General features: G+C 39.6%; 1 protein-coding gene across 1 annotated transcript; it reads right to left on the minus strand.

Moving 5' to 3' along the window:
• Positions 1-18,517: 18,517 nt before the first annotated feature.
• Positions 18,518-20,042, minus strand: LOC111911833 (annexin D4). The gene is made up of 5 exons (XM_023907577.3): positions 19,888-20,042; positions 19,536-19,760; positions 19,217-19,435; positions 19,042-19,116; positions 18,518-18,920 (listed from the first exon to the last, which is right to left on the minus strand). Exons 1-5 carry the CDS (start codon positions 20,020-20,022, stop codon positions 18,678-18,680), a joined length of 897 nt encoding a protein of 298 aa, XP_023763345.2. The 5' UTR covers positions 20,023-20,042; the 3' UTR covers positions 18,518-18,677.
• Between the last annotated feature and the right edge of the window lie 1,546 nt (positions 20,043-21,588).

Consider the following 21,588-nt stretch of genomic DNA (forward strand, 5'->3'; position numbering starts at 1 on the left):
GTTTAATGCTTAACTTATATACTTATAGATAGATTTTTGGGTGTTTTAGATGTTTAATGTTTAGTGTTTAATATGTTGCTTAATAACTATATCTTAAGAATGTGGTGGTTGGATTTTACATTTTATATATCAAAAATAGTTAATCCGTGTTATTTGTGTTTATCATAAGCTACAAAAGTCATACAAAATACAATATTTATAATCACATTGTAAATGTTATTTGGGTTATTCGGGTTATTCGGTTCCTTAATTATCTTGTACATGTTATTTGGGTTATTCGGGCAGGAACCGAACCGAATCGAATAATACCCGAATCCAACCGAACCCGTATTTCTTATTTGTTTCTGTTTTCGGTTCATATAATTACCCTTATTCGGTTTTCGGTTTATTCGGGTCGGTTTGGTTCAGTTCCGACCCGAATAACATCCCTAGTTTACACACCATCAATGCATAACCAACCAGCAAACAACAACCATATCTCTAAGTTTTAAGACTATATGATATTATCGCTTTGCGATCACTTTAGGTAAAGCACCACGAAGTGATACCAGCAAACGCGAGTTTATTCCAATGCTCAAATCATATTCATAAGCACTCATGAACTTTGCAGCAAACTTTTGCTATGCCCAAAACCCTTTAGACATTCTATAAACAATTCATGACAGTTTCATTCACACCTACTTCCAAAATATGAACGACTGTGGATTGTTTGAATAATCTTATTATTCAGGAAGTCAAAACATGCAAAATAGAAACAATATATAAATAACCAACACAAGATAGTAGCTTTACTCATAAATAACACAACTTTATTTATTCATCAAAATGTCAAGTACAAAATAGAATTACACGTTTCTTATGTATCTAACCCAAACTTATATCATCCTTCAGCCCAATGCTCCTAGCATGCTGCAAATGTTTGACCCTACTCGGTCCCTTCATAAGGGGATCTGCTAGGTTTTCTTCTGATGATACCCTCTTCACTATGAGGAGTCCCTCTTCTACCTGATGTCTGATAAAATGGTATTTTCTGTTGATATGTCGAGATCTATCATGATCTATTGATCCCTTAGTTAAGGCAACCGCTCCTTCATTATCACAGAAAATTCCCATCGGCTCCTTTATGGATGGCATAACTCCAAGGTCTCCAATGAAGTTCTTCAACCATATAGCCTCTTTCGATGCTTCACTTGCCGCAATGTACTCTGATTCACACGTTGAATTAGCTACGGTCTCCTGCTTGGAACTTTTCCAAGTCACTGCTCCTCCATTTAGGGTAAAAAACCAGCCCGACTGCGATCGGTAACTATCCCGATCCGTCTGAAAACTAGCGTCACTATACCCTCGTACCCTTAAGTCATCACTCCCACCGAGGACCAGGGAACCATTCATTGGTCCTTCGTAGGTACTTAAGAATATTCTTAACTGCAATCCAATGAGCTCTACCAGGTTCCCTTGATATTTACTGACCATGCTCAAAGCGAAGGCCACATCAGGGCGAGTACAAGTCAAGCGTACATGATAGAGCCTACTGCAGAAGCATAAGGTACTCGGCTCATATCTGCTATCTCTGCCTCTGTACTCGGGCTTTGAGTCTTACTCAACTTGGCATTGCTTTGGATTGGCAACTCCCCTTTCTTGGAATTTTCCATACTAAAACGCTATAGTACCTTATCCAAGTATGTATCTTGACTGAGTCCTATCAGTCTCTTTTCTCTGTTTCTTACTATCCTTATCCCCAGAATATAAGCAGCCTCTCTGAGGTCCTTCATAGCGAAACATTTCCCAAGTCATGACTTGACCTCCTGCAAGGTTGGGACATCGTTTCCTATGAGTAGTATGTTATCAACATACAATACGAGGAAGCTCACTATACTCCCACTGGCTTTGACATATAAACAAGATTCATCTTCGCTTCGCAGAAAGCCAAACTCTTTAACTTTCTCGTCAAAACAAAGATTCCATCTACAAGACGCTTGTTTCAACCCATAGATGGATTTCTCAAGCTTACACACTCTATTTGGATGCTTCGCATTGACAAAACCCTCTGGCTGATTCATATACACATCCTCAGCCAACTTCCCATTAAGGAAAGCGGTTTTCACGTCCATCTGCTAGATTTCATAATCATGAAATGCAGCTATTGCAAGCATTACCCTAATAGACTTTATCTTCGCAACTGGTGAGAAGGTCTCATCATAGTCAACTTCGGGAGTTTGAGTAAATCCCTTCGCAACCAATCGCGCTTTATAAGTGTGCACATTCCCATCCATGTCCGTCTTCTTCTTGAAGATCCACTTGCACCCGACTGTCTTACGACCCGATACATTATCAACCAAGTTCCAAACTTGGTTGTCGTACATGGACTGAATCTCGCTATCCATCGCCTCTTTCCATTTAGCAGACTCCGGGCCTGCCATGGCTTCTTTGTAGCTGCTAGGTTCATCCAAATTCATTAGTGTTTCATCACTAATAAACATATCCCCTTCAGTAGTAATATGAAAACCATAAAACTGGGGTTGAACACTAACCCTACTAAAACGTCTAAGAGGTAAGGACTCGTCAACGGGTTCAACAGGAGTTTCCTCCTCGGGTTTAGAGCCAGTGTTAGAAGTTCCTTCATCACTTTGCTCTTGAATCTCTTCAAGATCAATTTGCCTCCCACTGTCTTCTTGGATTATCAATCCCCTTTCTTAGAAAACTCCTCTTCTAGCAACGAAGACAACATTGTCATTTGGTATATAGAAAAGATAGCCAAAAGACTTCTGTGGATAGCCGATGAAATAACACTTCTCACTACGAGGTTCGAGCTTGTCGTGAGTCTCTCATCTTACGAAAGCCTCGCAACCCCAAACCTTAATATGTGCCAACAAGGGAGCTTTCCCTGTCCACATCTCGTGAGGAGTCTTGGTAACCTTCTTGGTGGGAACTAAGTTAAGGATGTGGGCAGCAGTCTCTAAGGCATACCCCCAGAAAGCTATTGGTAATAAAGTCCGACTCATCATAGAACGAACATATCCAACAAGGTTCGATTACGTCTCTCAGCCACACCATTCAATTGTGGCGTTCTCGGAGGCATCAATTGCGAAACAATTCTGCATTCTTTTAGATAGTCGTAAAACTCAAGACTTAGGTACTCTCCTCCTCGGTCTGACCGAAGCATCTTGATTTTCCTGCCCAACTGATTCTCCACTTCGTTCTTAAACTCTTTGAACTTTTCAAAGGTTTCCGAATTTTGCTTGATTAAGTAGATATATCCATATCTGCTATAATCATCCGTAAAAGTCACGTAGAAGCGGCAAGCATCCCTTGTGGTGGATCTAAAGGGCCCACACACATCGGTGTGTATGAGATCCAATGGACCCTCACCCCTTTCACAAGTGCTAGTAAAGGGTGACTTGGTCATCTTCCCAAGTAAACAAGATGCACACGTGTCATCGCCCCTAAGGTCGAATGACTCCAACACTCTGTCCGTTTGGAGTTGGGCTATGCGTTTCTTATTGACATGGCCAAGGCGACAATGCCATAAGCATGCTTTGTCTAGGCTAGTAGACGAATCAATATTCAACACATCATTTCCTAAATTATCAACAACCATCACATATTCATAAATCCCATTACAAGGTAATGTATTGAAATAAAAGACATCATTCAAATAAACATTAATAGAACCATTACTATTATCAAAAGAATATCTGAAACCTTGTCTAAACAATCCATGAAATGAAATAATGTTTCTTGCCATATCTGGCGAATAACAACAATTTTCTAAATCTAACCCTAACCCATTACTCAACACTAAAGAATAAACTCTGACTCTGGTCACAGGCGACGATCATCTGTTTCCCATAATTAAGTTTATCTTCCCATGCTCCATCTACCTACTCCTTCTTAGGCCCTGCAAATCAGAACAAATGTGGTAACCACACCCTGTATCAATAACCCATGAAGTAGCAAATGATGAGTTATTAAATTTAATAGAATACATACCTGTGAAGGTAGGCTTAATCTTCCCATCCTTTATGTCTTGCAGATACTTAGGGCAACTTCATTTCCAGTGGCCCTTCTGGTGGCAGTAATAGAACTCTGCTTCTTTGGGGTCAGAAGAGGGTTTGACCGAACCAACTTTGGTTCCATTAGAAGAGGAACCATCTTGGGTCTTACCCTTATGGTGGCCCTTACATGGAGCCTTCCTCGTATTTCCTGTTCCTTGACCAATTGCCAACACAGGAGCGGCCATAGTAGGGGATGGTGCAACTGATTTGTCTTTGAGGTTGCTCTCAGTAGTCCTCATCAGTTGATGATGGACTACGCGAGTTCATTGTGTCTGAGATCACTAGAGGCATCCTTGAGGCGACCCCGGTGATTTTCGTGTCGATCAAGGAAGGGATCATCGAGCTGATGGAGGATCACTTAAGGGAGTTCTGGAGCAACATGGCATCTGGCTAAGCAGGGACACGCACACCCTCCTTCAATAACTTCAGGGATGTAGTGCGCCAGACTTCCACGGGGTGAAGGACCCCATTGTGTCCAGGATATGGATTGCAGACAACGAGTCTGCACAGTTGACGAGCTTCTGCCCGGAGGGGTCAAAGGTCTGGTATGCTACAGGTTGTTTGAGAGACAGAGCTAGAGATTGGTGGGAGTCAGTTGGTGATTCTCTGGGAGCCCCATCCATTGAGGCTATGACTTGGTCAGATTTTGTGGCCAGGTTTAGGGCTGAGTTAGTGCTGGCTATGGAGCTTCAACAGCTGGCCAGGGAGTATCTTGACATGAGATAGACTACTAAGTCGGTGGCGGAGATTACCACCAAGTTTAGGGAGAGGGCCTTAACGGTGCCTCAGTATGTGGGGGATGAAGAGATGAGGAAGACTCGGTACCACGACATGTTGAGGGCTAACATTCGGAAACATGTCAGCTACTCGACATGCCCGACATTAGATGGCATGATCGCGAGGGTGAGGGAGTGGGGGATTGATATAGAGCACCTCAGGAAGAGGAAGGCAGGGACTAGACATGTTATTAGGGTTTCAGGAAAGAAACCCAAGGGATCCGACACTAGGTCGAAGGGCCAACAGGGTCGGGACCATTGTGGGAAGTGCGACAAGACCCATGAAGGAGTTTGTAGACTGGGATCATCGGGCTGCTATAAGTGCGGCAAGCTTGGGAACTTTGGTAGGTATTGTACTGCCCCTACCACCACTCTTCAGTCATCAGACCTAATTTACTACCATTGCAATCAGAATGGCCATAGAAAGGCCGATTGCCTGAGACTAGAACCAGCAGCGCCAGTGGCGGCGCCAGCTCCCTCGCCCTTACGGATCACAGATGGCTGACAGGGCAAGACAGATGCTCCAGTGGTAAGGAGTTGATCCTTCCAGCTGACTGCCGAAGAGGCGCGTGCCGCACCAAATGTGGTGACGGGATCGTTCCATGTGAAAGGTATCCCAGTTCAGGTGTGTAACACCGTAAATTTCAAAACAATTTTTCGCATTTTATAAAAACATAATTCATTTATTATTTACAAAAAGCATCATCGTTTAAAACTCAATTCATAACATATATCAATCCCAAGATCTCATAACATAAAAATCCTGTGTGTGTACTGATCAAGTTGGCGCCTTTTCACGATCCTCACTAGTACCTAAAAACACATAACACGAAACACTGTAAGCACAAAGCTTAGTGAGTTCCCCAAAATACCATATATAACACATATTAGCCACTCGAGGCTATAACTCTGTGGGTCCGTGCACCCAAACTCTATGAACCCTCAGGTTCTATCTCTGTGAACCTTCAGGTTCTAACTCTGTAAACATGCACAACATAAATCACATAGAATAATGCAGTGCAACACGTAACACATATATAGCATACAAACAATGTATCATATAACTCTGATTACCTACTTAAGGTAAAGTATAGTGAGAAGACTCACCTCGGATATCTCAGTAAATCTATGACTCGGTAACTTTGGTCTAGCCCCTGCCTAATCACATGAAATAAATACTCTAATTAATACAACCCTCAAGGCTAGGTTAATCTGTCTCTCTCTATACATCCTCTAGGAAGGGTAAAAGACTATCCTACCCTTCCGATGACTCTAAGGTCCAAACATTGAATAACCCTAAAAGTCAACGAAGTCAACGGTCAACCTTGACCAAACTCGTCGAGTGCACAACTGTGACTCGGCGAGTCCACATGTTTTCTTCACTCTCCTAGTCCTCCTTCGACTTACTGAGTCAATCCTCAACTCTTCAAATCATCACATATCACAATCTGTGAAATGTTCTGACCCAACTCGCCGAGTACGGCTCCTGACTCGGCGAGTACCATCGTGCACTCTGTCCTCTAGATTCCCTCTGACTCACCGAGTCACTTCCCCAACTCAGTGAGTCACCAACTATGTGATTATCGGGAAAACCCTCGTCCTACTCGCCGAGTCGGCTATTGGACTCGGCGAGTTCATGCCATGCTCAAGCTAAACTGACCTCTTGAGATCAGATCCGTTCCTCAAAACCGTAGATCCAACTTCCCAAAGCATTATAATCACGTAAAGCTAACATGTTGGTGCTCATGCAAAGGCTCAAAGGCCTTATTTGAAGATATGACCTCTAAAATGACATCCAAAGCTCATAACCCCCATTAACACTCATAAAGCTCAAGGGAAAAGGGTCTCTGGACCTCTTTGGGTCCAGATCTACAGCACCAACACGAGAGGGGACCAACTACTCCATATAACCATTCTCTAAAGGGGCTAAAAAGCCCTAACTCTAAGAATTACACCATAAACTGAAGAAGGGTCGAATGAATACCTCAAAATGAAGTCTCTGAGCCCTGGAATCACTGGATTAGCACCCTCTTCAGCCTCCTCTTGTCTTGGTCCTCTTCTATTTGCAAAAACACTAACAATGATCAACAAATGACTCCTTTCCTCTCACAAACGCTCTAGCTCACTTAGGGTTTCTCTCTGGGGTCTGGTAGCCGCAAATGACGGCCATAAGTCCCCTTAAATAGGCCCCAAACCCGAGGAATTAGGGTTTCATTAAACAGCATGGACTCGCTGAGTCCTTGGGGCGACTCGCCGAGTCCAGCCATCCACTCGGATAATGATTCGCGTCTCTACTCGGCGAGTCTACGCATCAACTCGCCGAGTTCTCCCACAAAACTTGAAATTCAACGAATAAATATAATACCTGAAATTCCGGATGTTACAAGGTGTTATTCGATTCGGGGGCTACCATATCATTTATCTCTCTTGCACTTAACAAGAGGTTTCCTGAGTCTTCGGGCATGTTGGATTGCCCTATAGAGGTCGAGATTGCTGACGACCAATCAGTACAAGCATCCGAGGTTTACAGAGATTGCGTTTTGAGGATGTATAACGAGCGTTACCTCATGGATTTGGTTCCCATACCTTGCGTGGGAACAAGATTATTATAGACATGGATTGGTTAAGCCCTAATGGGATGTGACTGACTGCGAGCAACAAATGGTACGTGTCAGGACCCTAAGTGGGGGAGATCTGGTCATTAAGGGCGAGAGGCTACAACGTGGACCAGCTTTATGCTCAGCAGCGAGGGCTAGGCGCTACCTTCAGCAGGGTTGCGCAGGGTATGTCGCCTACGTTATGGATACCCGAGAAGTGGGTAAGGCGACTGTGAGTGATGTGCCAGTTGTGCGAGAGTACCCATACGTATTTCCAGAGGAGTTGCCCGGAATACCTCCGGAGAGACAGGTAGAGTTTAGGATCGACCTGGTCCCTGGTGCACTCCGATAGCCAAGGCACCATATCGGTTGGCTCCTCCTGAGATGCAGGAGTTGTCTACACAGTTGCAGGAGCTATTAGAAAAGGGATTCATTAGGTCTAGCAGTTCACCCTGGGGAGCCCCAATTTTGTTTGTAAAGAAGAAGGACGGGTAGCATCGGTTGTGTATAGATTATCGGGATCTGAACAAGGTGACGTTGAAGAACCGTTACCCACTCCCGATGATTGATGATCTCTTCGACCAGCAACAGGGGGCATCTTGGTTTTCCAAGATAGATTTGCGTTCAGGCTACCATCAGATGAAGGTCAGAGATGAAGATGTACAAAAGACTGCTTTTCAGACTCACTATGACCACTACGAGTTCGTGGTGATGCCCTTCAGGCTCACCAATGCTCCTGCCGTGTTCATGGACCTCATGAACCGCGTATGCAGACCGATGCTAGATCGGTCTGTGATCGTTTTCATTGATGACGTCTTGGTTTATTCCAAGACACAGGAGCATCAGGAGGAGCACTTGCGAAAGGTGTTGGATACCTTGAGGAGGGAGAGCTTGTATGCCAAGTTCTCCATGTTTGAGTTCTGGTTGCACGAGGTACAATTTCTTGGGCACCTTGTCAACCAGAACGGTATTTTGGTTGACCCGACCAAAGTAGAGGCCATGATGAGATGGGAGGTTCCGAAGTCTCCATCTGAGATTCGGAGTTTCCTTGGATTGGCAGGCTATTACCAGAGATTCATTCAGGACTTTTCCAAGATAGCCGTACCCTTGACCCGGTTGACGAAGAAGGTTGTGGTCTTTTGCTGGGGGCCTGAGTAGTAGGTAACGTTTGAGACATTAAGGCAGACGTTGTGTGAGGCACCGATCCTTGCTTTGCCAGAGGGCGTGGAGGATTTTGTAGTGTACTGCAATGCATCCATTTCAGGTTTGGGTGCGCTATTGATGCAGAGAGGGCATGTTATCGGCTACGCTTCGAGGCAACTGAAGCCTCACGAGGCAAACTACCCGACGCACGATCTGGAGTGGGGGCGATTTTTTTCGCCCTCAAGATTTGGCAACATTACCTCTATGGGGTCCATGTACCATTTACACGGACCACGAGAGTCTCAGGTACCTCATGGATCAACTGAATCTAAACATGAGGCAGCGTCGGTGGCTAGATGTGGTGAAGGATTATGATTGTGAGATCCTCTACCAACCGGGGAAGGCCAACTTTATGGTCGATGCGCTTAGTCGCAAGGCAACCCCGATCAGAGATATTTTCTTGAGGATGACGGTAGTGACTCTAGTGTTGGAGCGGATCTGAGAGGCGCATGTTGAGGGTATAAAGGAGATGCATTGGAAATGTCAGCGGATCGTTGGCCAGGTGGCCTCGTTTGACTATGACAGTCGGGGGCAGCTGACCCTGCATGAGAGGGTATGGTTTTCGTACTGGGGAGGAGTACGGAAGGTTTTGATGGATGAGGCGCATAAATCAAGGTTTTCTATCCATCCTGGGGCGACGAAGATGTACAAAGATCTTCGTCATGATTATTGGTGGCCCTGCATGAAGCGGGATGTAGCCTGGTACGTTGAGAGATGCCTGACCTGCAGGAAGGTCAAGGCCAAGCACCAGAGGCCTCACGACAAGACGTAATCGTTGGACATCCCTATGTGGAAATGGGAAGATATTACTATGGATTTCATCACAAATCATCCCAGGAACGCACGGGGAATAGATTTGATTTGGATCATCGTGGATCGGTTGACCAAGAGTGCTCACTTCATTCCGATCCAGGAGAGTATTTCGGCCGAGAAGCTGGTCAACATCTACATCAGGGAGGTAGTATCTCGTCACGGAGTGCCAGTTTTCGTGATTTTCGACCGAGATGTCCGGTTCACTTCCAGTCTTCCAGATATTGGAAGAAGTTTCACGACGATTTGGGTACTCGTTTGCACTTTAGCACCGCTTTTCACCCACAGACGGATGGTCAGAGCGATCAGACCATCCAGACTTTGGAGGATATGTTGCAGGCATGCGTTTTAGACTTCGGTGGTAGCTGGGATACCTACCTTCCCTTGGCAAAGTTTTCCTACAATAATAGCTACCATACGAGTATTGGCCGTCCTCCATTCGAGATGTTATATGGGAGGAAGTGAAGAGCACTAATATGTTGGGGTGAGGTTAGACAAAGGGTCACGTGGAGTACCGAAGTGGTACTCAAGATGACAGAGAGGATCTAGCAGGTCCGGAGCAGGCTTCAGACTGCTTAGAGTCGGTATAAAAGTAATGCCGACAAGCGTCGTTCGGACCTGGAGTTCTAGGTCGGGGATATGGTCCTCCTGAAGGTGTCACCTTGGAAATGTGTCATCCGGTTCAGGAAGTAGGCCAAGTTAGGCCCCAGGTACATCGGTCCTTTTAGGGTTGCACCCCCGGGTGGGCAAGGTGGCGTATAGGTTGGATCTTCCAGCCGAGCTTAGCCAGATTCACAGTACCTTTCATGTCTCCTAGCCGAGGAAGTGCTTGGTAGATGACTATGCAGTGGTACCTCTAGAGGATATTCAAGTGGAGGACAACCTGAACTCAATCGAGCGACCAGTAGCTATCCTTGACAGGAAGTCAAAGGATCTAAGGAACAGGAGGGTTGAGCTGGTGAAGGTGCAATGGCAGCACCGCAAGGGCTCAGAATGGACTTGGGAACCTGAGGGCGAGATGAGGGAACACTATCCCGAGCATTTTCCGGATGCAGCAACAGACTTCGAGGACGAATTCTAAAATAAGCGGGGGAGATTTGTAATGCCCGATTCCTGGTACGTATTTAAATAAAAATTATTCATATTTGTTAAGGGACTCAATAAGTTGGAGGCCCCAAACTCGTCGAGTAGGAATTGAATATGTTGGACGCGAGACTTAAAGCCTACTCGACGAGTTGAAGAGCTTCGACTCGATGAGTAGGTTTGCCAGAGTGAAACCCTAATTTTCAGGGTTTGCACCCTATTTAAACACCTTATATGGCCTCCACTCCAGCCTCCATCACCTTCAAACCCTATTCATGAAACCCTAATCAACTTTTGAGTGTTCTTGAGCCATTTTGTGCCATTTTAGTGATTTGAAGCTTGAAGAAGGAAAGAAAGGCTTGGAGATTCAAGAAGAAGGCAGTAGATCCAGAGCTTAGGTTGCATTTCCAGCTTTTTTGAGGTATAAAGCTTAAACCTTGGTTTTCCATCACTTAGATCTTCTTTAGGTCTTGCATATTGTCATTTTTGGGCCATTTCTAAGTCACTTTTGGGATTTGGGTGCATAATAGAGTGATGACTTCAGATCTGGGAACATTTGAGCTCAGGAAGCTTAAAGTTTCCACCTTTATTGAGCTATGGTCGTTCCCATGCATTAGAACTCCTTTATGGATTAGTTTTGGTGTTCCAGATTCATAACGCCCAAGCACGCACGTAAAGTTTGTAACTTTACGTTTTATATCGACCCTAGGAGGTCAGATCTATGCTTTGGAAGCAATAAGCCCAACTGAAATCGACTGGATAGAATTTGACCTTGGGGGACTCGACGAGTTGGTTCATGGTTCCCCAACCTTTTTCTATTTCTGAGCAATCTGGTTGAGTCTAGAAAAGGACTCAGCAAGATGGACGTGATTATGGACTTGAAGATCAAGAACTCAACGAGTTCAAGGATGAACTCGGTGAGGTTAAAGCAAGTGTCCCGACTGATATGAAGAAGAACTCGTTGAGTTCAAGGAGAACTCGGTGAGTTAGGAGTAAAAGTCCCGACTATGTAGGAGGAAACATGATGAGTTCGTGAAAGACTCAATGAGAAGGATCGAAGTTCCAGAATTTTGTGGATTATGGAACTCGACGAGTTGGTGGACCAACTCGACGAGTTGAGTCAACCAGATGTTTGACTTTGACCAGGGTGTGGACCTTGACTTTGACTTTGATCGGAGTTGACCCTTGAAAGGGTTATGAGTATGAAAGGGTAATTAAGGAAGATTGTTATGTGTAGGAATTTGAGAGGAGTTGATCCCATCACCGAGGATAGTTCAGACACTACACGACATTGATGTGAGTTACCTTCCAGTAGAAGTGGATCTAAGGCACCAAGGTTGGCCCACTAGTAAGAGTTATAGTAGAGATGATTGTCTCAGTGATAAATATTTAGTATGTTGCTATCTGTTATGATTATGTGCTAGTATGCTTTGATGTTATGTGATATGTGATAGGAGGGGTTGGATAGTGATGGGTTTTAGCCATAAGAACTTTCCTATGTGCGCATGCAAAACCCTAATGCTTGGATCTAGGCTTTCTAATTAAACATGCTTTGAATCCAAGACTTCTAATGGCTAATTAGGTTAAATAACAACATTGAAACAGATCTAGAATCATACCTTTGAATTCCTTGTTGACCTTGTTGTCTTGGAGCTTCTAGAGTTACAGTTGTCATTCCTCTAATGGCTTACAAACACCAATAGCAAGAAAGATGATTTAGGAGAGAGGAGAAGGGATGAAATCAGCCAGGGTTTCTATGCTTTAGAAGAAGTGCCGATTTCCCTTGCCCATGGGGTCTATTTATACTTGTAGACTCCTTAAGGGTTACAACCTAAACCCTAATTGGATAATCTTCTCTTAAGGCTATCCAAATCCTTTCCATAGATAAGTCATTGGACGATTTTGAAGCTATCCTAGCTTCTAGAATCCGTCCACTATATATCTATAAGGATTTATAGTCTAAAGCTTAACTATCAAACAATTGACAGTTTATACCCCTTTATTTAATTAATCTCTTTAAGTCACCAAATTAATTCCAATTAATTCTTTGACTTGTATTAATCAAATAACAATATATTATTCTTTATATTATTCTCATAATATACTAATAATATTTACTCTCTCTTAATAAATCATCCTATCAAGTTGCTATGGTGAAGGCAACCCAAAAGGACCATGCACAACCGGGTCAAATACTTGCCTAATATAGTTGCAGCCTTAGACACTATTCCAACAGATAGACCCCAGTACTGGTCGATAGGGCAGAAGGGATATGCCAACACCCAGATAAGCTAGGCAGTATATGACTTATATGTTGATGCACTAGGATGCTATGTGGTAGAGTAGGGGGTGAAATAGTCTCCGGTACCGGTCGAAAGGACCGAAAGGGTAGGCCAACACCCTAATATGCTAGGCAAGGTACCGGTCGACAGGACCGACGGGTAGGCCAGCACCCTGATATGTTAGGCAAGGTATCGGTCGATAGGACCGAAAGGTAGGTCAACACCCTGATATGCTAGGCAAGGTACCGGTCGACAGGACCGAAGGGGTAGCTAGTACTCAGATATGTTAGACAGTATGTGTTATGTATGTTATGTGGTATGATGGGGGAACTTACTATGCTTACAATTTTCATTTTTGTTTTCAGGTACCTCTTCATTGAAGGGGAAGGAGTCGACACGGTAGTAGCGCATCACACACACATGATTTCCGTATTATGAGATTCTTGGGATTGTACTATGATATTGTTACTATTTTTTTATATGGTTTTGAGACATATGACTATGGTTTTATGAAATGAAGTGACTTGATGACATTTTCTTATAATTGCTTTTATAAATCGTTATATCAAAATGAAATTTTTGGTCTTGAAAATTGGGATGTTACAAAAGAATAAGGAGGGAAATAAAAATGTTTACAACAGATTACCTATAAAATTTGAAAATTTTCTTTTCTGTAAGTATTCAGTAGTAAATTACCTACAGAATACCTACAAAATTTGAAATAATATTGTTTTTCCCGTTTCCATAGGTATTCTATAGCAAACTACCTACATAATTACTACAAACTTATTTTTTCTAGCTATTCGGTAGGTAATCCGTTATTAAATTAGGACAACTTTATTTTGTAGGAAATATGTCGCTATTCCGTAGGTATTTTCCTACGGAGAAACTTTGTAGGTATTTTTTGTAGCAACTTACCCCCTTTTTCTAGTTGTGGGTTTCCAAAATCTTAGACTTACGCAATTTGGTTTTTGTTTTCTTGAATCTTTATTGTTAGGCACCATAAGAATAACACATATTAGCGGGGACGCTGACCATTAGCGGCGACATACAGTTTCGAGTTGTATATCGCCGCTCAAGCAGGGCGTCACCGCTAATACTTATTAACCCTTGATCCGTGTCAATACACCATATTAAACCCCCACCGTCAATTTTGTTCCCAATCCAACGACTGATAGATGAAGTCGTGCATCGCAATAGCGGCGACGCTTTTAGCGGCTATGCCTATCGTTGTTAATGCAATAGCGGCGACGCTTTTTGCTGCTAATACCCATCGCCGCTAATGCATTGACGGGATATACACGACATAAACTTTTCCTCTTCTGCCTTCATTTGATTTCTGTCGATTCCCAACAATTCCACCGCCAATTTGCGACTTCCCTCCGTCTGCTCCGTCAGATTTTACTCCTATTCATTCTATTCCGTCGAGGGCCAACTTTGCCGGCGACGGGAAGTGTACTACTGGCGACCACATGTACAATTTCTTCTCCTTTTGGCTCAATTTCACTTTCTTTTTGTCGATTCCCACTGATTTTGTTGTTTTATGCTTGAAATTTTGATGTTGGCCGAATTTGGTTGATTTCTGATAGAATTTGACCGGAAAAGTTATTGTTGGCCGGAATACCGCCACCACCACCACAGAGGGGGATCGTGTTCGTATATCAATGCATGTTTCAAAGAAGTAAGCTATGATATATTTAATTGTTTATTTAAATTATAATTAATCTAATTTTTAATGTTAAATAGGACATCACTTGAATCGAAGCATTTCGTAAGGCTAATACTGATCGTCAGAGGTATTTAGTAGTCCTGCAATCGAACAATAATACGTAAATGGTTAATTTGTATTTTCATGTAAATGTTTATATTTTATTGAATGAGTATTTTAAACGGATGTTGGATTAATATTTTGGAATGGAATGATGTAGGATTAACTCAATTAATATCATAACAATTTTTATATATTTTATATAGTTTTTTTCAATTTTAATGTGAAATAATGATAAAATATAAAAAAATACAAATATCGGCGATGTCTTTAGTGACGACAGTCAGTTATTAGCGGGGACACCCATTTAGCGGGGACATATAAGCATTAATGGCGACATTTTGATTATCAGCGGCAAAGCATCAGTGGCGGTCTTTTAGTGACGGCGTGTCGCTGCTTATACTATTAGGGTTGTATGTGCACCGTTTGTCCCCGATAATACTCTAATTGCTTTTAGGGTGGGGGAGGGGGGGGGGGACAAAGTTTGTTTGACTCCAAAAGCATACAAAATGGAGGATGAACCCACTTACCCCATAATAGGCTTAAAAGCCACGTAAGTGTTAGAATTTTTTTTCGGATGACTTCAGCTATTTGGACCATTTTTATTTTCTTAAAGGGCCCCTTAATAATTACTTTAACTTTTTTCCTAAAATAACCTGATCATTACCAAATAATTATCTTTTTATTAATTATCATTACATAATATTAGACCCTTATGATTATTTTATATTTTACTTTAAATAAAACTAATCATTACATAATAAAATGGCTCATTATAAAGATTTGTTTATAGAAAAAAATATTACTTTTATAAAAAAGTATTAAAATAAAAATATATATTTTTTTTTCAAATATATAAAATAAAATATTTTAAACAAAAAAATTTAATTTAATTTCGGTTTTTTAGTGCAATTTATTAAAATCATTTTTATATGAAAACATAATAATAAGTGACTTCAAATACGATATAATAATAATACTTAGTTTTCATTTAAATATTTAATACCATTTTATTTTTATTTTTTGGTTTATATAAATATTAAAATATAGAAAATATTAAAATATATAGAAAACGTTGACATGTATTATTATTTGATTATAAAAAAATATATATAATAAATAAAAAATTTATAGAATTAAATGATAAGTACGAGTTTCAAAAAAAAAAATAACTTTTAGTAATCATAAAAGCTATTAATATTATAGATGCACGGAAATTTATGTTTAAAAATCATTAATAAAGGGTACTCTAAAAAAATCTGAAATCTGGGGTCCAATTAGTAGAACCCTTTCCGGATATCATTTAACCCGCAGAACTAGTTACCATAGTGGAATAGAAGAAGAAAAGGTCAATTTAGATGCTAGTTTTTTAACGAAATCTTAAGTTCATCAGGAAATACTAACCGAAACTTAATTACCTTTTTAAAGTCATTTAGCCAAATGAAAATACTATAGAGTTTTAATAAACATGTAATTAAGGTTTTTAAGTTTTACTGTATACTAAAAAATAGGGATAATGACTTGAAAGGGTAACGAACTTTCGACTTTTTTTCACATTTAGTCACTAAACTTTTTTTCGTTATCTATTTGCCATTGAACTATTGAAACTGTTCACATTTTACCCTTATGACCGGCTGTTACCGGTCATAAGGGTAAAATGTGAACAGTTTCAATAGTTTAGTGGCAAATAGATAACCAAAAAAAGTTTAGTGACTAAATATGAACAAAATCGAAAGTTCGTTTCCCTCAAAAATGTTCAATGAGTAAATGTGAACAAACTTTCTATTGTATTATGTTTTAGCAAATTATTTATTTTTGTTAAATTGTAGCAACATTTGTTGATAAAGAAATCTATGAAATAATAAAAAAACCCTTGAAAATATATTTAAAAAAACAAAAAATCGAAACCGAAATAAAAAACCAATGGTTTGACATTTTCCAAAATAAAAAATCAAAATTTCCAATATGATTTATGTTTTACAAAAAAAATGAACCATTCTCACTGATGTGAGTTATGACCATAGGTTTGGCATGCGGAATTTGTGACATCCCATGAATACGTAGTTACAGCATCGTCTGAACTCGTAATTCATAGTAAGGGGTTAGAGTATCATCGCATGAATACGTAGTTACAACATCGTCTGAACTCGTAATTCATCACCTACAGGTTATGGGTCTGCTGGTGTTTCCACTGGGTTGTCTAGAATAGTCCGTGGTCGCCATTTATACTCTGGTAAATGATTACATCGCCACATTGCCGGTTAAGGTTATGGTATCTCCTTTCATCCTACATCACCTATTCATCATCATCTATTTACCTAATTATCATCACCTTTCTATCATCACCTATCTCTCATCATTTTATTTCATCACATACTAACTATTTCATCTACTTATGTTTCATCCGCAACATATTTGTAGATATAAAATAAATATACCGTTTAAATCTTTTAAAACATGTATAAAATCGTTCATCCAACATAGACAACAAGTATTCAAATAATATGCACACATAACACGTAATTTATATAAAATATTTCATATGTATGTGTAAGATGAAAGTAACTATATATACCATAAAAATCCCATAAATGCTTCCTAACTTCAAACCCCAAGGTTTACTCTACTAAAGCTTCATATTCTCGGCTCTCTGGACCTAGATGGGTCCAGATTCCTAACTTCAAACCCCAAGGTTTACTCTACTAAAGCTTCATATTCTCGGCTCTCTGGACCTAGAAGGGTTCAGATCTATAACACAAACTTGCAAGAGGGGTTTGAGGCATTCAAAACCCCAAAGATGAAGTGATTCACGCCCTAACCCAAAATGGAATCTACACAATAGGGAAGGAAAGAGGTTCATTTTTGTACCTCAGAATGAAGCTCCTTGCTTGAATAACTCAGAACAATAACCTTCCTTGGTCCCTCTTGCTGGAACTCTTCTCCTTTCTTGCAAAATCACACCAAAAAGCTCAAGATAGCTCTTCCTCTCACTCTACACACTCAAGCTCGTTAAGGTTCTCACTTATGGGAAAGGTAGTCGCAATTGAAGGCCATATGTGCCTTTAAATATGGCTCGGGCCCAAAGATTTAGGGTTTCTGCCAACAGCGTGGACTCGTCGAATCCATTCATTAATCCGAGTCATCAGTCGCGTCCTTACTTGGCGAGTTGAGACGTCAAATCGTCGAGTCTCTCTTCTTAACTCAAAAGAAAAATACTTAAATTATGATACCTGGAAATCCGGATGTTACATTTTGTTTTTTTATTTCATAGATTTCTTCATGAACAAATGTTGCTACAGTTAAACAAAAATAAATAATTTGCTAAAACATAGTACAATAGGAAGTTTGTTTACATTTAGCATTGAACTTTTTAGAGGGAAACGAACTTTCGATTTTGTTCATATTTAGTCACTAAACTTTTTTTCGTTATCTATTTGTCACTAAACTATTGAAACTGTTCACATTTTACCCTTATGACCGGTAACAGCCGGTCATAAGGGTAAAATGTGAACAGTTTCTTATGACCGGTAACAGCCGGTCATAAGGGTAAAATGTGAACAGTTTCAATAGTTCAATGGCAAATAGATAACGAAAAAAAGTTTAGTAACTAAATATGAAAAAAGTCGAAAGTCCGTTACCCTTTCAAGTCATTATCGAAAAAAAAAAATATATTCCGAACCTATAGAGTACTCCTAACCAAATTTTAAGAAATAATAAATCTCATACAATTCGAACAGTGGGAAGTTCATTTCATATCTTTTTTTCTGTAAGCTATAACTGTAGGGTCACTTTTTAATTGAAAGATGGTTGACACTTGACAGTCTTGATGTAGGTTAATGATTCCGTCGTCCTATATCTATTTTCCAAGAAACCATAATTACTATCACCATGTTCATATATTTCTATAAATAACAAAATAGATTGCATGGTAACAAAAGAAAGCTAAATAACTTGTATTTCCATTGCTTCAAAAACCCCAAGAACATTAAGGTAGCTTTCGGTTTGATGCGAATCCATAAAAATATAGGTACTAGCAAAATATTAACAAGTCATACATAATATCATATTATCATAGAGTCAAACTGAAGGAAACTAGTTCTAAGCTAATTTGACACGCTCTCGATCTCCGTGTCCTCCTCCATTGTGATCAACATAGACAGAAACTCGATATAGTTCCTGCTGCCTGTACGAAAGATTCTTTGAGACAGAGTAACCCCATTCTTGCGGTAAAACTCTTGTTTGATATTCTTCATATCAACGTCTGCCCGGGTCACAATCACACGAGCTAGATCTTCTTTTCTGGTCTCATTTGCTTCTCCTGGTACTTGCATGGCCGCTTCTATGACCTATATATATACAACAACCATAATCATATCGATAAATTATATGATACACTATAGTGTTTATCCTAAAACCATTGTTTTTAATTTTTCAATTCTTAATGATACATGAGGGTTGATATCAAACCTTGCAAAAGTAACTAGACGGTGAACACAGGCATTGTAACGTGTCCTTCATGATCGGGTAAGTTGTCCCAAGTTCCTAGAAAATGGAAGGATGATGAAACACGTGGATACATACATACGTCATGATTACAGAGCACGAAAATATGGAATCCTAGCTTCATTGCAATTAAGCTTACGTCATAAAGGGAACTTCCAGTTGTTTCTTGGTAATGCCGGAGCACAGACTTGATGTGGAGAATGCTCCTAGATGCTAGAATCATCACGACGTAGTCATCCAAAAGAGGGTTCTCAGGGACACTCAGGACAGAGTAGATTGTTAAGGCATCAGAATTGGCATGCTTTTCGTTAACGACAGAGCCTTCGTCACGATACCCACGCACCAATGCAGTGAGAAGCTGTTTATTGTTTAGAACACCACATGCACAACTAATAATCAACGGAATAGACGAATAACACCGTATGATCTAAAGTTTAGGCAGGTTTATGTTTAACTACCTTGTGTTCGATTTCAGCGCTGGTGATATAACGAGCAACATCTTCATCGAGGTTAGTTTTAAATAGGGAGTGATAAGCCTTTTTAATTGCCACTAGCTCATATGATGATCTTGTGCATGTGATTTCCATGATGACGTTATATGATGTAGGCCCAGCTAAGAATGCTTCTCTTATGTAAAATGCATCGCGTTCCCATGGATCTTGTGACCAGGCGATGTATAACTTCTGTAAACAACGAAAAAATTACGTTTATATCGTATTTATTATACATGTAATCACAACTAAGTTTGTCGAGCTGTTCAATAAAAAAATAATGAAGGAATCATGGCAAAGAGATGATACTTAGACTTACATGAAAGAGGAAGAAATCGTCCTTGTTCATCATATTGATTTTAGGCTGAACCATTTTCCGGAACCAACGACACACCTCTCCGTAGAAAAAAGTAGGTTCGAGCAAGGGATAGAACAGCAGCAATAACAACAGCATTAACCATAATATACAAACACTGGGTAAGATGGAAATCAAAAGATCAGCTGGCCGAGCTGTTTCCATAATTAACAAGAAGAAAGTAAGGTTTATTTTGGAAACGGATCTTGCTACTTGTTAGACTAACTACAAGACAGAGTAAAAGTTTAAAAGAAATTTCCGATAACAAAATTCTAATGTGACCTCACATCACCGATATGCCAGCCACTCACATGCCAACACATCACTCACTCTCACACTAATAATTTTCGTTTATATGTAGATAAATATATACAACAATATTATTTTAATATAAAATAATATTCATAATTTATACTTATAAGTTGAATGTTTTTTAAGTAATACAAAGAATGTACAGTAAAAATAAGTAGTATAATACTCATATAAGTAAAGTTAGAAAGAGTTTATAGACTATATTTATAATTTTGATTAATTTTTAATTATCCATAAAAAAAGTTGGGCAATAACTATAAAAAAAATCATACATTATATATATATATATATATATATATATATATATATATATATATATATATATATATATATATATATATATTAGCCGTAGACCCACGCAAAGCGGCGGAGAAAAATAATTTCTCATTCGTCAATAAGTTCTATACGGAAACATGTTAGAACAAAACATATGCATATTGTTATTGATCGGTTTTACGGCAACAAATAAATGTAACCCTCGCAATACAAAAGAAAATAAATATTTTGGTGTGTAGTGTACGTTTATAGTCCTTCATTTTAGAAATCAAGACACATCCATACAAAGTGACTTGCTTATACCTTTATTGGTATTGATAAAGTTAATAAAATGGAGAATCAAAGTTAATCTTAACAACCCGGTTTGCTTGATACAGATAAGTCTAAACGGATATATCCTATTATTCACTTTACTATCTAAAGTTTCAAACCGAAAAAATAAAAAAATTAATACAACCATATTTCATGGAACATGAATAACAAATGAAATACTAATTTTCTATTAGTCATAAATCATACATATATATTTTTTCTTAATATTAAACAAAGTATTTGATTTTACAACTGACTGGTCAATTTCGATTAGAGGGCATAAATAATAAATAAAACTTAAAAAAATTACAAATAAAAGGGCATATATAATGGATTATTTGTTTTATTTTAATTGGATAAGAGCTCTGGTCAAATTTTTGGAAGAGATAAGATTGCAAAGGTAATCAGATTAAAATTTAATATTATTTTATTCATGATTAGTTGTACATTACGCTTAGAGAGTTGAACGTCTTAAAAAAATATTATTATTTTATTGGATCTATTTATAGAAATAGTAGGATTTCTTTTATATATATATATATATATATATATATATATATATATATATATATATATATATATGGTTCCTCTACTTGGATTTTTATAGTTCAAACCTTAAGTCTATGAGATGCATCGAGTCCCTCTCTAGACGCGTTATGGGTCGCCAAATACCATCTTTGGTATACGCCAAGAGGGCTTGCCAAGATGCCTCATCGGTTCACCAGTGATAAGAGAGAAGAAGGAGAAAGTGATGGTGATAGTTTT

The sequence above is a fragment of the Lactuca sativa genome, chromosome 8, assembly GCF_002870075.4.
Source record: "Lactuca sativa cultivar Salinas chromosome 8, Lsat_Salinas_v11, whole genome shotgun sequence".
NCBI classification, from domain to species: Eukaryota; Viridiplantae; Streptophyta; class Magnoliopsida; order Asterales; family Asteraceae; genus Lactuca; species Lactuca sativa.